This window comes from Chaetodon trifascialis, chromosome 5 (genome assembly GCF_039877785.1).
Source record: "Chaetodon trifascialis isolate fChaTrf1 chromosome 5, fChaTrf1.hap1, whole genome shotgun sequence".
Classification (NCBI taxonomy): Eukaryota; Metazoa; Chordata; class Actinopteri; order Chaetodontiformes; family Chaetodontidae; genus Chaetodon; species Chaetodon trifascialis.
Window position 1 is genome coordinate 18,066,864 of NC_092060.1, and position 13,357 is coordinate 18,080,220.

Here is a 13,357-nt window from a genome sequence, read left to right on the forward strand (position 1 = left end):
TCAATTTTTCAGATTTAGCAAACACGTTTACCATTGTATGACAGAAGATTACTGCAAAAAAAAAAGAGGGGTTTGTTTCACAACAGTGTGGTTTTTGTGTTCGCATTTGATGTACTTTTTAAAGAATTAGCCACAAAGCAAGAACTTGTCAGAGTGTAAATGAACGAGCTAATCTGAAGTGATTTTTATCTTCTCAATCCTTTTGTCACCACAGCTTTGGGGCGTTATCACTGTTTATTCATCAGGATTCATGTTACATCATTGGAAACCTCAGGGGACCCAGATACATGAGAGGCCCCATGTTAACCCCGTCTACAGAGTCTGTCTAGCAAGCCAGACTGTTGGTGTGGCTGAAGCTCATTACACTTCACGCACACAGCATCTTTAATGACGCACACAGATGGGGGGGTGTCAACGATAGCATGTGAACGATAGCGATTAAAATGACAAATAACTATTTCAAGCTACATATGAACATGTGAGACTAGAAAACACTGGAAAAGGTGTGCACTTAACCTTTGAAGGACCTCCGCATTGACCTCATTCAGCCATTACGTTTGCTGCTTTCTACCATGCTATCAGTATGTGCACACCAAGCTTAACATCACTGATTAATGTAATATCAACTAATCATTACTCTCCAGTCAGTTATTTTACTGAGGCCTGAAGGTTGATGACATTATTTCTGGGTTTCCCAAAATCATAATATCACATGATAATAAATTACCTGATCTACATCCAGAAGTATGGTAGATTATCTTGGCAGAAAGAGACCGAGGAAAAAAACCATGATCATTCCTCTGCATGCTTTCATCCCTGTGTGTGTGTGTGTGTGTACGTGCGTGTGCGTGCGTGTGTGTGTGTGTGTTGGACAGCGGCTCAGCCTGGATGGGTTTAGCTGGGCTCATAAGGGGCACTAAAACACCCTGATGTAAGAGGTGGTCATTTAGTGCTCTGACTAAAATAGCTTTTTTTGTTTGTTTGTTTGGGTACGTGTCTGTTTGGTGTGTGTGTGTGTGTGTGTGTGTGTGTGTGTGTGTGTGTGTGTGTGTGTGTGTGTGTGTGTGTGTGTGTGTGTGTGTGGAAAATGGGTCCCTCAGGCCATCTGTGTTTGGATAGCCTGTGTCTGATGAGTGTGTTTGTAAGCCTCGACTGAACACATTGACCCACAAAAAATATTCAGATGGGACAGTCGTCTTGCCGAATTTCTCAGTAAATGTTAATGTGTGTGTCTGTGTGATTATGTGACAGAGGCAGAAAGAATAGTAATGTGTTTCACCGTATTCTTGTATTTTCAGATGCCACCCTGAACGAAAACCTATATTTTTGGCTTCACAGTTCCCACACATTGACACTGTACAAAGTTCACCTTTTGACTGTTTATTTGGCTACACTTGCTCTCTTCCTCAATGGACTGTCAATTAAAATCCCACCATTTGATTGCAGGTGATGCTAACTAACTGGTGACTGCTTTTGGTTTATTTCCTTCCTTCTCTTTTAAACAACGAGTGGTGCCACACAACAGTCTTGAAAACAACAGTATCCTTCTTCCCATCTTTCACATTTGTGCAGAGCTGCCATGTGTGAAAATCAGATTCTCTTCCTACTTTGCACACACTATGAAAACGTCTCTTTTTAGCTGATGCTAAGCAAAATTATCCTTTATTTGTATTCTGCCCGATTCAGATGGCTGCTGCTGTCCCATCCTCACTCAGTAGTAGCCGTTGTCAATAATGAATTTTTCAAGCCATCCCTCTGTCCTGATGTTGTCAATTCTTGATGTGTTCCTTCTATCCAAAATAGTGGGTTATTTATGTCCTTAGTATTTGAGTGGCTCTAAAACATGACATATGGAGCCTCTCCCACTGGAGATGGATTGAAAAGCAGGGTGACACATCGTTGGACAGGTTGTCTCGCCATCACAGGGCACAAAGCAAAATGCATAAAGATAAAACTGACACCTCTTTGTGCCTCACGTCTTTCATTTCCTCTCGATTCTCGGTTCACAATAATCTAGTTCTCTATAGATTGTTCTCTCGTCCAATATTCTTCCAATAAATGATGATGTCGAGGAAACACACAAAGAGAAAATTGGCTTGGTCTCTTAGGAGACTTTTTGAATACGTGAAATGTATTAATATTTTGTGGGATTCTGCCAAGCTGAAATAAATGGGCCCCACGGGTGCTGATACCCTCGGGGTCCCTGAGGTGCCCGGCAGCAGTCTGGCTCCGCTTATTAAACTAGAATTAAATGTACATGCAGATGTCCTGGAGCTCCAACCTCAGTGTGTTAGATTAGTGAGTTTAACTCAACATGTACACAGTGTATACAGGGTTGAAGACACATGCAGAATACATGTATTTACCTGTTTCTGTGGGACGTTTTGAGTGTAAATGAGCATAGAGGAGACGAAGGGCAACAGTGAATCTTAAGCGTGTGTGTGTGTGTGTGTGTGTGTGTGTGTGTGTGTGTGTGTGTGTGTGTGTGCAGTGTGACCTTGAAATTGTGAGGCTCCTCCTGCAATCTGAGTGATTCTGAGATACTGAGTTTGACATAGATAAGAAAAGTGCATTTCAAAAAGCTCATTTTGTGCTTTATATTAAACAGTTCCCTCTGATAAGACATCACAAAAGGCAATTACTTTGAGAAACTTTGTTACTTGGACTTAGTATGACCTTTTTTTTGTGTCTGGTTCAGAAATATGTGTGAACCCAGCTATTTGAGCAACATGTACTACCTGCAAAAAGTGTGATTTAATGTCACTTGTGCTGACCTCTGACCTGGTTCTGATGTCCAAACATTTGATTCTGTTTGGTCCTGCTCCAAAAGCAAACCACTGTCAGGCGTTCAGTGATCGTAGAGGAAAGATGAACTTCTCAGTGACTTGGAAGAAAAATAAATCACTCGTTACTATTGGAGAAATGATCGGTGGAGTTAGTTCAGGCATCAGTTGTTTCATCCACGCTTCTCGTCACTGGCTGACTCACAGCTGTGTGACTCAGCTGACTAGTAACGTCCAATCGAACCTTGGAGCTCATGCTCATTCCGCTTGCTGATGCAGCTCCCTCCACTTTATACGCTGTATTTCTGGTAAGGTTTAATGTTTCCGTTCCTTCATGTGTCTTTGACTTAAGTGAGATTGATTTCAATAAATGAATACTGTTATTTACTGTTTTTCACTCATTCTGACAATAATCAAGCTCTTAACTGGCACAGAATGACTGAGTGCTGTGAGTTTTTGCCGCAAATCCTTCATCCACAGTCACAAAAATAGGCCAGACTACACATTTAGTAAGATTTTAAGTCTGAGTCTGACTCCTGAACTCTAAATAACTGTTCCTGCTTTGCATGATAATACCTGCAAAGGGTTGGTGACCTTAATGTATTGAGATATGCATAAATAATGGCCCTGAATTGCTCATAATTGATCATTGGTATAACTAATCGGTGACCTTTTCACACACCTGAACAAGACACACTGGTCACCCCTGACATTTCCTGTAATGACCACCCTGGTGTTAGACTGATGGAGTATTGATCTACTTTAGATGCTTATTCTTAGTATGTTGGAGTTTAACACAAACACACCACTCATTCATTATCAGCACGCTAGTTTTTTTTTTTTCTCTTTACCAAGGATTAATAGTAGTAACATCTGTGTGTTTGTGAGTGCGCATGACAGACACTAAAAGTCAAACCAATAACAGTAATGTTACATCAGACAAAGACAAAAGATAATGATTCAGTTTAGTGATAAGAAGGTCACCGGGTCAAATGTTAAATGCATCATTAAAATACTTCTTCTAAAGTTATTAATCATATGTTCCACCTTAATTGTTCAGTATTTAAACAAAAGCTCATCACTAACAATTGTGGCACTGTGCTCTGCTATTAGCCTAAATCCATGTAAACCAGATGATATATTTGATGAAAAGATAATATTATGAATTAGGCCTCTTGACCTTTGACTTCCTTCCATTCCCAATCTGAGGAATACCTCTCCAGAGGGTTTTTCATCACACTCTTTAACTAAAAGGACAAAGGTGGAGATCACAGAGACAAAGAAAGAGGCTGATAAACAAATGACAAATCTTCCACCTCCCCCCACCCCTCTCTCTCATTCCCTCTCTCTCCTGGAGTTTGTTTGATGAGGCTTCTCACTGTGTTTGGAAAATTATGTCTTCTTGCCAGCGTCTCATATCAGCTTCATTAGTGAGATGTTAAAAAAAAAAAAGAAAAAAAGAAGTAATGGTTGTATCCCTTCATCCCTGGCGTCCGCTGCACACGTTTGTGAATTAAAGTTGGCACAGTGTTTATTTGACTTGATTATTTTCATCCCTTCCAAACTCAGTTTTATGAGACAAGCAGCAACAGAGACTGAGCTTTCAATTCTTCTTCACTGACTTTAATAGTTTAGTTATGTTTGTTTGGACCTCAGTTCACAATTCACAGTAATAAAACACAGGAGAGACACAGGAGGGAAGCTGGCAGGATAGCAGCTGCAGATGAGGCTGTAGCTAAATTTGAGTGCACGTTTGCATGCAAATTACATTGTGCATAGATGGACACATTTATGACTTTGTCATGCTGTGTATTGATTAATTGAGATCATGAGTGCAACAGTCAATGGAGCACTTGCCGGGTGTCCATCCCGCCATGTTTACAGACTGAAAGACGTTAAAACAATATGGTGAAAATGTGTCTGTATCCATGTCTGTGAATGTAAATGTGCTCAACTTCCACATAACGTACTGGAAGTCGGATAGACGGATGCGTGGATAGAGAGGAGAAGATCTGATGTGATAAAATATGTGTGGCTCCTTAGCAGCTGTGAAAGGGATTCTGCTGTGCTGAGCAGCTTCTTGCAGCTCCTCCATCTCTGACCTCAGGCTCAGTCCTGCCATAACTCTCCTCATTACAGCCTTAATGGGCCAATCAGCGCCGTCCTGGGCCAAAGGCACACTCCTCTAGTCTTCACAGCTTTAGAGGGCTGGAGAGCTTGCTCCCCTCCTTCTGTTATCCTCTTTCCTTATTTCTCATCCACGCTACATATCTGTCCATGATATTCTGTCTTGTGTTCCTCTATTCTCTCTGCCTTTCTCAGTGGATCGTCCACTGTATGTTTCTGTGAGGGAGTCATTATAGTGACCTCTTGAGCACATTTTATATCAATGCATGTGTTCACTTGCTGAAGTACATGTACTCCTGGTTTGTATGCATGCCACTGCTCCATGTGGTTTTCATAATTCCAGATCTGCCATTTAAGAAAATGTTCCTACCCGTTGGCCTCACAAAATCCTTTCAAAACCCTTGGATGGTGTAAAAAGTCATTTTAGCTCAAAAGAAGGTGGCAGTTTTTCTCAATTTATGACCTTTTCTTCCAGGAGGGTATGCATAGCTGATAGACCATAAACAGACGATATTGATGCTGTAGGCCTTAAAGCTCAGGTCTGCTTCAGTGTACTTCGAAATGTTATGTTTTTCATGGCAGCTAATATCCAATGACAATCTGAATTGACTTCCGTGTGCACACGTGCAATTCTGAAAAGGTTGACAAAACGAAATCATTGTGTGGCGTCATTGCACAGATCCCCTCACTCATAGCTGGACATTTGAAGACTTTTTTGCTTTGACACTGCAGCCCCCACTTATTTAAACAGATCTGTGTCACAGATACATGCAGTTTGAGCAGGAGCACAAAGTACCGAGCCAACTGGCATATGAGGTTTGAATATGAGACGACCACAAATGACTAGTTAGCATGAATGATTTTTTTAATATAAAAGTTTTAACCCTGTTGCACTTATGTCTTTGGGTTGTAAAATGCACTATAGTGAGATCAGTGACTCCAAGGTCATTAACAATGTGGACTGTGTGTGTGTGTGTGTGTGTGTTTGTGTGCGTGCGTGCGTGCGTGCGTGCGTGCGTGCGTGCGTGTAGGCGTTTGTGTCTCTCTTTATTTTGGGACAAATGGGGAGTGCTAAATGTGTGTGGAAGGTGAGGTTGAGAGGATCAATAATGGTGATGAGAGTCGGGCCAACAAACACATCATTTTAATCACCCTGGACCTTAAGACTGCACCAGCTCACGATCCTGCCACTCTGTGTGTGTGGGTTTGTGTGTGTGTGTTACAGTCTGTGGATATTTATGCAGATGTCAGCACATGTGTTTATTTATACATTATTCATCAAAACTTTCACCTCAGCAACAGACTTTCCTCTTACACAGTGTTCATACAAAAAGACATGTTCACTTTAGGAATCAGGGACATTCTGGCACAAACTGTACAGACTCAATAGGTACAGTACATGGCAGCGTGTTTGAAACACCACCAGGTAAATTATAATCTGACTGCAGGCTAGTGCCAACAAAGGAAGGGTAAAAGGTTAGGAAAGCCATTAAAGCTACTTTCTGGATTAAAATTCAGCCTCAGTGCACAAGAATATGTTCCAAAGCACAATTTGCAGGAAAAGGATAGCCTAAGCCAAAACACTGAAAGCATTTCAAAAAAATCTTGCTCCAGAACATCATTAATCCATCATTGATTTATGGTTTTCAATGGAAATAAGACTGCACGAGCTTGGTCGGTAAATCAACGAGTGACCTTCAGAAACTATCTGTAGTGACTGAAGGGGTGGACAATACCTTCAACTCTGAAATATGCGGTAACTGCTGATGGTTATGCGTCATCTCAAAGATCCACATCCTTCCTTTAAAAGACCTGTGAGCTGAGATATGCACATGATGCTTTACATTCAAATCATCATCACCATACTAAACCATGTTTGTTTTTTTCCCAGGATCCCTGCAGGGAGAATACCAGAGGAGGCTGTACAAGGAGCTGCTGGCTAACTACAACCGACTGGAGAGACCTGTGGTCAATGACTCAGCCGCCATCCTGGTGGAGCTGGGCCTCACACTGCTGCAGATCATAGACGTGGTGAGAAAGATGTCACTCACTTGTATTATTTGTGTGTGTGCGAATGGCATTGTGTTTAGTTTGGGCAGTGCAGACTGTAGGAAGCAAGGCAAGATATGAAGTTTGTTGGGCATACTGAGTGCCATGTAATGGAAACCTGAAGTGGAATTATGCCACAATGCTGGTGAGTTACATAATTTACATTGTATGTGTTATGTATGTCTTAGTATTCCATTCTGTATGTGATGGTATCTGTAAAGCAGCCTAAAAGTTAGACAACACAATCATCACAATTCACCATTAGCAAGGTATGAAAATCACAGTGGTGCATTGGCTGGATGCATAAATCTCTGTAAGATGGAGAACTTCAGAGTGAAGAAATGGTGATATCTTGGCCAGGTCTCTGTTGTAAAATAGATTTTAATTTCAGTGGGACTTCTTGGTTAAGTTAAATAAAATAAAGTAATATGTGCAAAGGAAAAAAAAAGTTTTTTTTTTTTTTTTTTACTCTCCTCTGTATAACTTCCTCTGTATTTTATTGGCCATAGATGACATGAGCTGTTTTAGACTGATGTGTGTGTATATTTGAAGCTGTGGGGTATCCATGAAATCAGTGACACATCCAGCAGCAACACTGCAGGATGTGTCACTTGGCTGATGATGGTTGTTATTTTTTGCATAGATACCTCGTCATCATGCTGCTCCACTGCAGCAGAATAAGGTTAAGACTGCGTTCAAACCATTAGTCGCTCTGCATGGAATTTTGCGAGGGTTGTTCGACATAAAACTTGAACCTGGCTCAACTTTTGCTGCAATCGAACAATGCCAGTCAAATACATGCAAATATGCATTTGTGTTGTCAGTCATTGTGATGAAAGTAAAGTACTTTCCAGAACTGTAAAACTGTGAGTAATATAAACTGCTGTACAGTGTCTTCCTGTCTGATAAGCCTTTAAGCAATCTGTTGCTCATATTTTATGTCCCACCAGTGAACAGCACTGGCCCATAAACATTGTTTTAACACAGGGTTAATTTATGTCTGAAGCCACGCTAAGTGTCTTGCTCCTTAAGAGCGCTGAGAGAGGGGTAACATTTCTTATTTACTTTCCTTATCCACAATTTCTCATGTTGTTTCGACTATAGATAAGAGGTGTCAAACGCTCCCAGAGGGGTTGCTGTCCTGACACAGTTGACACATTCCCAATTTCTGAAAATTACCATTCCTTCCTCTGTCCTCCGGCGCATGACCCAGGAATCAATCCAGGTCTACTATCATTAATGACTTTTCAAACGATAAAAATTCTTCTCAGCATGGCAGGGGACCTTGAAATGAATCTTCAACTCATTAACCAGCAGTGAAAAACCTGATAGACTTTGCAGGCTGTATGTAAGTCAGCTCATACACAGAGCAAAGACAAGCTAGGGAGGTGTTAGCGTGTTAAATGTGCTGAGTTTCCTACCAGCCAGATGCCTGCTCTCATTTGTCAGAACATACAGATAAACCAGGTTTTTGTGCTTGAATGTGTTTTCCCCAAAGGCCTCATGCTTTTCACAGTGGGGTAATTTTGGGGTTGTTTATCCTTGTTACTAAGAGTTGATGTCTCATTTGTCTGAGAGGAAGAGAATGAGAAAGTGCTGCATCCCAACAAATGGCCAACTTTCTGCCCAACATCAGGACAACCCAATCCACCTAAAGTACTGAGCTACAGCGGTTGTTACAGCCAGTCATACTAACCAACCTGCTGACTGCGCATCAGCAGCCCAGCAGGAGATACACTCTGTGGTGCATTAGGATTTTATAACTGAATTATGAACTGGGAGCACACTTTTACCTTCTCTGACTGTGTGGAAATCTGTTTTCACATCACAGATGATAAAAAGTCAGTGCAACATGGGTTTTAAAACACGGGTCTAATGTAGGATGATACAGGGTTGTAGTGTGGAGCGGCTGCTCTGCAGTGGTGGAAGAAGTACTCAGATTTGTTATTCATGTAAAAGCACCAGTTTAACAGTGTAGAAACACTGTCTTACAATTAATAGTTCTGCATTCTTATTTTTATTTGAGTAGAAGTACATAAGTATTACAAAATGAACTTGATGCACCGAAAGTAAGTACTCCTTATGCAGATGGTTATGGTCCCTGGTACATTAATGTGCATGTTGTATTTTACTGGACTTTACATTTACTGATTAATCCTTCAATTTATCAGATAAATTCAAATTCTGTTTTCACTGGACAGGAAGGGTTTGAAAAAAAAAACAAAAAAAAACTGTGATATTTATTGCATTCACCCTTTACCAGCTCAGTAAAAATTGACCAAAAACACCAATTCAAGGCATACCCAGAATAAATTGATAGCTGTTCTTCAACCATTTGGAGTATGTGCATGGTTGTGCTCTCTTTTGTCTCTTTTGAGGTAGGTAACACTGAGCGTTTATCCCTAGGTGTCAGAATCTTTGTAAGTGCTACTGGCACTGAGAAATAGGAGTTTGAACACACTGAACTAGAAGGGCTTTTTCTTCTGAATATATATTTTTTTGCACATAGATAGCTGGAAAACACAATTGGACCAAAGCATGAGGCCAAAGAAACTGTTTTCGGTTTCTCTAATGGTATATCTAGGTATCTTGCAAAAAAAAAGACAGTTTACTATATATTTATCTGTACAAATATCTATATTTATATTTATATTCATGAAATCTAAATTTTGGCCATCTATATTCATATTTGAGGTTTCTGTTTCTATATGTTGGCTATATAACTTTATATTGAGGCCATTTACTTACTTTTAATAAATACTTGATTATTTTACTGCAAATTGTGTGTAATAATTGTGTCCGAAAATGCAAACCACTGAAGTGGCAGATCACCATATTCAGAATGTCATTGGCTATTCGAAACATCAGTCATCTGCAAAATCTGCTGTGATTGGCTGAAGGAGGCCCTTCTGTTCAACTCAGATTGTTATTGGCTCCTTAGAAGAAGTTATTTGAGGTGCTATAGTTTTCGACTACTCATCTGTAAAGAGTCGAGTGGCTGGACAGGGGCATTTCAGGGGCCAATTAGATTTTAGCTGGGGCCAGTGCTCCTGTGGCCCGGCTCCTGGATCCGCCCATGTGAACCAGTGAAGCACACGCACGTCTGTCATCTTGAATAAATGCTCACTGTCCACAGACTGCTGCAGGCATTTTGTTTTTCTGACCTTGAATAGGTGAGTGAAGTTAATATTTTCAGGTTATAAATTTTGTACGACCCACAATTCTATTTTCATTTCAACAAATTGCAATCGTGCACACACACACACACACACACACACACACACACACACACACACACACACACACACACACACACACACACACACACACACACACACACACACACACACACACACACACACACAAGGGGATTCTCTGAAGAGACACACATTTCCAATTACTACTTTCAGCTGTGACTCTTGCTCGTTCACCTGGGTCTACTGCTTTCCAAAAAGACATCGGAGAAGGGTTTGCATTGTGTGCAAACATTTTCTACTTCAAGCTCAAAAAAAGGACAAAGAGAGAGAGATGCAGAAAAATGCATAAACAGTTGCAGTGTGTTGAAAGGGGGAAACTTCTTTGATCCTCCCCAGCATTTGTCTCCCCGGTGTGGGAACTCCTGTTCTGACTTTTTCACTTGGAGTGGAAATGCTAATTTCACCCTGCAGCTAGAATATGAGCAGCATAATTTCCCTTAATGCTATGTGAACACTACATCTTCTTGCCAAAGACATAGGCTTCAATCTGCATTGTTAGCATTTTTCAGCTTTATCATCTTTGGACAATAATAAATTATTTATAAGGAGAAATTTAGAGTGATTTCTTATTGTTGATATTAACTTTTAATGATAACGTTTGTAGCCAGGACATTGTCTCACTTAGGAATGCCCCGGCCAAACCATCAGCAGCATATAAAACATACAACACAGAAGTTACAAATCCTATAATTCAGACGTAAAATATAAATGAAAGAATTGTTAAGTAATTGCTTTTACATTATTTAAATTGCCCCCTTTCTGGACAATACAGTTAAACTCAATCTTTGTCATCATTAGTGTGTGTGCAGTAGTAGTGCCTTTAAGATAATACTTCTAACTAAGATGATAATATTTATTGAGCATTTTTGTCTTTTGTAAAATAAGCACAGACACAGACGAACCTGCCACAGATCTCTTGGTTGTGCATTGTAGAGTAGAGAAAAGAAACACTCAGGGTTTTCTTTCTGTGATGATTCTTCTGTGAACATAATTTAATTTGTCTTTTTTTTTTTTTTTTTTTTTTAATTGGAGCAAGCATGATATTTTTCAGTTCCTCACTGTTTTAAATCCACCAGGACCTGCAGTGTATTGGTTGTTTTAAGATGGCTATGTAATGTGTTAGTGTGGCTCCACTTTAAAACCATTCAGCAGAACTACACTTCGTACCACAAAGCCAGTTTTTACACTGTTTTAATTTGCCTGGTGTGTTCTTTTTTGGATATGCAAAACAAATGCACCGACTTGCTGATGACAAACGCTTTTTCCACTATGTTAGATATGGATTGGCCTGATTGTCCTTGTTTGTACAAAAGGAACTTACTCTTTTTTTCCTCCTCTTCTTTCTTCTTCTTTGTGTCCTCAGGATGAGAAGAACCAAGTGCTGATGACCAACGCCTGGCTGCAGCTGGTCAGTCAAAGTTTTAGATTATTATCAACTTAATGCACTTAAAGTATATTTAGGATTTTATCACACAGTTAACTGTCACTGTGACTCTCAAATTACTAGTGCCACCATATTAAGTGCTTGTTGATGAGATAAAATGTATTTCCTGGATTAATTCTTTGTACTTGCTCACAGTCTAAAAGAAATATTTCTAATCTAGTATCTACTGCATATCCAGTTAGTTTTAGTATGTGTCAGCTTAAATATTTTTAAGTTATCTGCAATTATTTTCAGAGCTCACAGTTTCATATAACACTCTGTTATAAACATAATCCGTAATACTGGAAGTCAGCCACCAATTGTTGCTGACCAAGTGTGTGTGTGTGTGTGTGTGTGTGTGTGTGTGTGTGTGTGTGTGTGTGTGTGTGTGTGTGTGTGTGTGTGTGTGTGTGTGTGTGTGTGTGTGTGTGTGAAAAATAGAGAGAGAGAGGATGCTTTTGTGTGTGTCCATGTTCAATGCTGGCATCAGCATGCTCCAGAAAACATCACCTCAGGCAGATTTTCAAGCAGAAAGTGTGACAAAGAGGAGGAGGAGGAGGAGGAGGAGGAGGAGGAGGAGGAGGAGGTGGAAGAAGAAGATGGAGGAGGAGTATAGCTTATTTAAGTGGCAGTCAACTTCATTGTGAATGGACTTAATGCCAAACAATCCACAGACAGATTCATAGCCCGGAGCCAAATTAGTCAGTTATTGTAGAGTACAAGTTCAGTTCAGCAGAAATCTCGACTTGTTGCTTTGAGAAATAGGCAAGTTTTCAAGAAACCGAGAGAAGGACCATCTCTCGCTTGCAGTCCAATAGCATTGCCATTTTTAGGCATGTCTATCCAGGTTTGAAATGAAAGCTCTGTCTGTGCATGGGATAAACAGCAGCTGCGTTACATTGAATGTGGCGAGTTGACCGAAAATGGTTACAGACTGTTAATTTTTTCAAGTCATCAGGTGTGCATGCATGGTTAGAAACACGTTTGCAGGAATAACCTTTTCTCTCCTGCCTTGATAACTTCAGAATTGCTGTTTAACTCTGAAAACAGCAAGACTACAGGAATCATTTTATCCCTCCATTCTCATTTCCTTCCCTCGGAAGATACAGCCAGTCGTATTTCTGTTGAATGTGTCATTGTCTTGTAAAAGTTCAATTAGATTAGTTCAGCTAGCCATTGAACATTATGGGTTATGCAGAGCATGAAAGTTATTGCACCCATTTAAAAAAAATGTCAGTCTTTAGTGAAAATGTCTTTTTCTCTCTCTCTCAGTACTGGACAGACGTCTACTTGAGCTGGAATCCCGAAAACTACCCTGGTGTCCAGAACCTGCGATTCCCTTCAGACCAGATCTGGACCCCTGACATCCTCCTTTACAACAGGTCAGAGCTGCTTTCTCCTACTCATCGCCACTTTCTTTAAAGTGGCTGTAACTGATATTTTATAGTGTTAACAGGGTCGGTCACAGTGATGAAGCTATCACTGTCCTCCCCTTAGCTTCATGGAGCTTTAGCTGTGTGGTTCACAACAACAGTTTTGTCTCACTGTTTTCATTCAAGTTTCGTTTTCTACAAAGAAGCTCTAAAACCTCACTACACATTACCTGCTCAGCACCAAACAGCAAACAGGCACAGTTAGAGACAATAGCTGATGGAGGAGTGCAGCATTTAGCAACTGAAAAGCCAGATATTTCCCTGAGGAGCTGGTCGAGATGCATA

General features: G+C 40.4%; 1 protein-coding gene across 1 annotated transcript in view; it reads left to right on the plus strand.

Moving 5' to 3' along the window:
• Positions 1-13,357, plus strand: part of LOC139331103 (neuronal acetylcholine receptor subunit alpha-7-like) — a 33,996-nt gene that overhangs the window by 5,622 nt on the left and 15,017 nt on the right. The window contains exons 2-4 of the mRNA XM_070962426.1: positions 6,802-6,941; positions 11,580-11,624; positions 12,912-13,021. Of these exons, the coding sequence (XP_070818527.1) occupies positions 6,802-6,941; positions 11,580-11,624; positions 12,912-13,021 (295 nt within the window). The remainder of the gene's footprint in view (positions 1-6,801; positions 6,942-11,579; positions 11,625-12,911; positions 13,022-13,357) is intronic.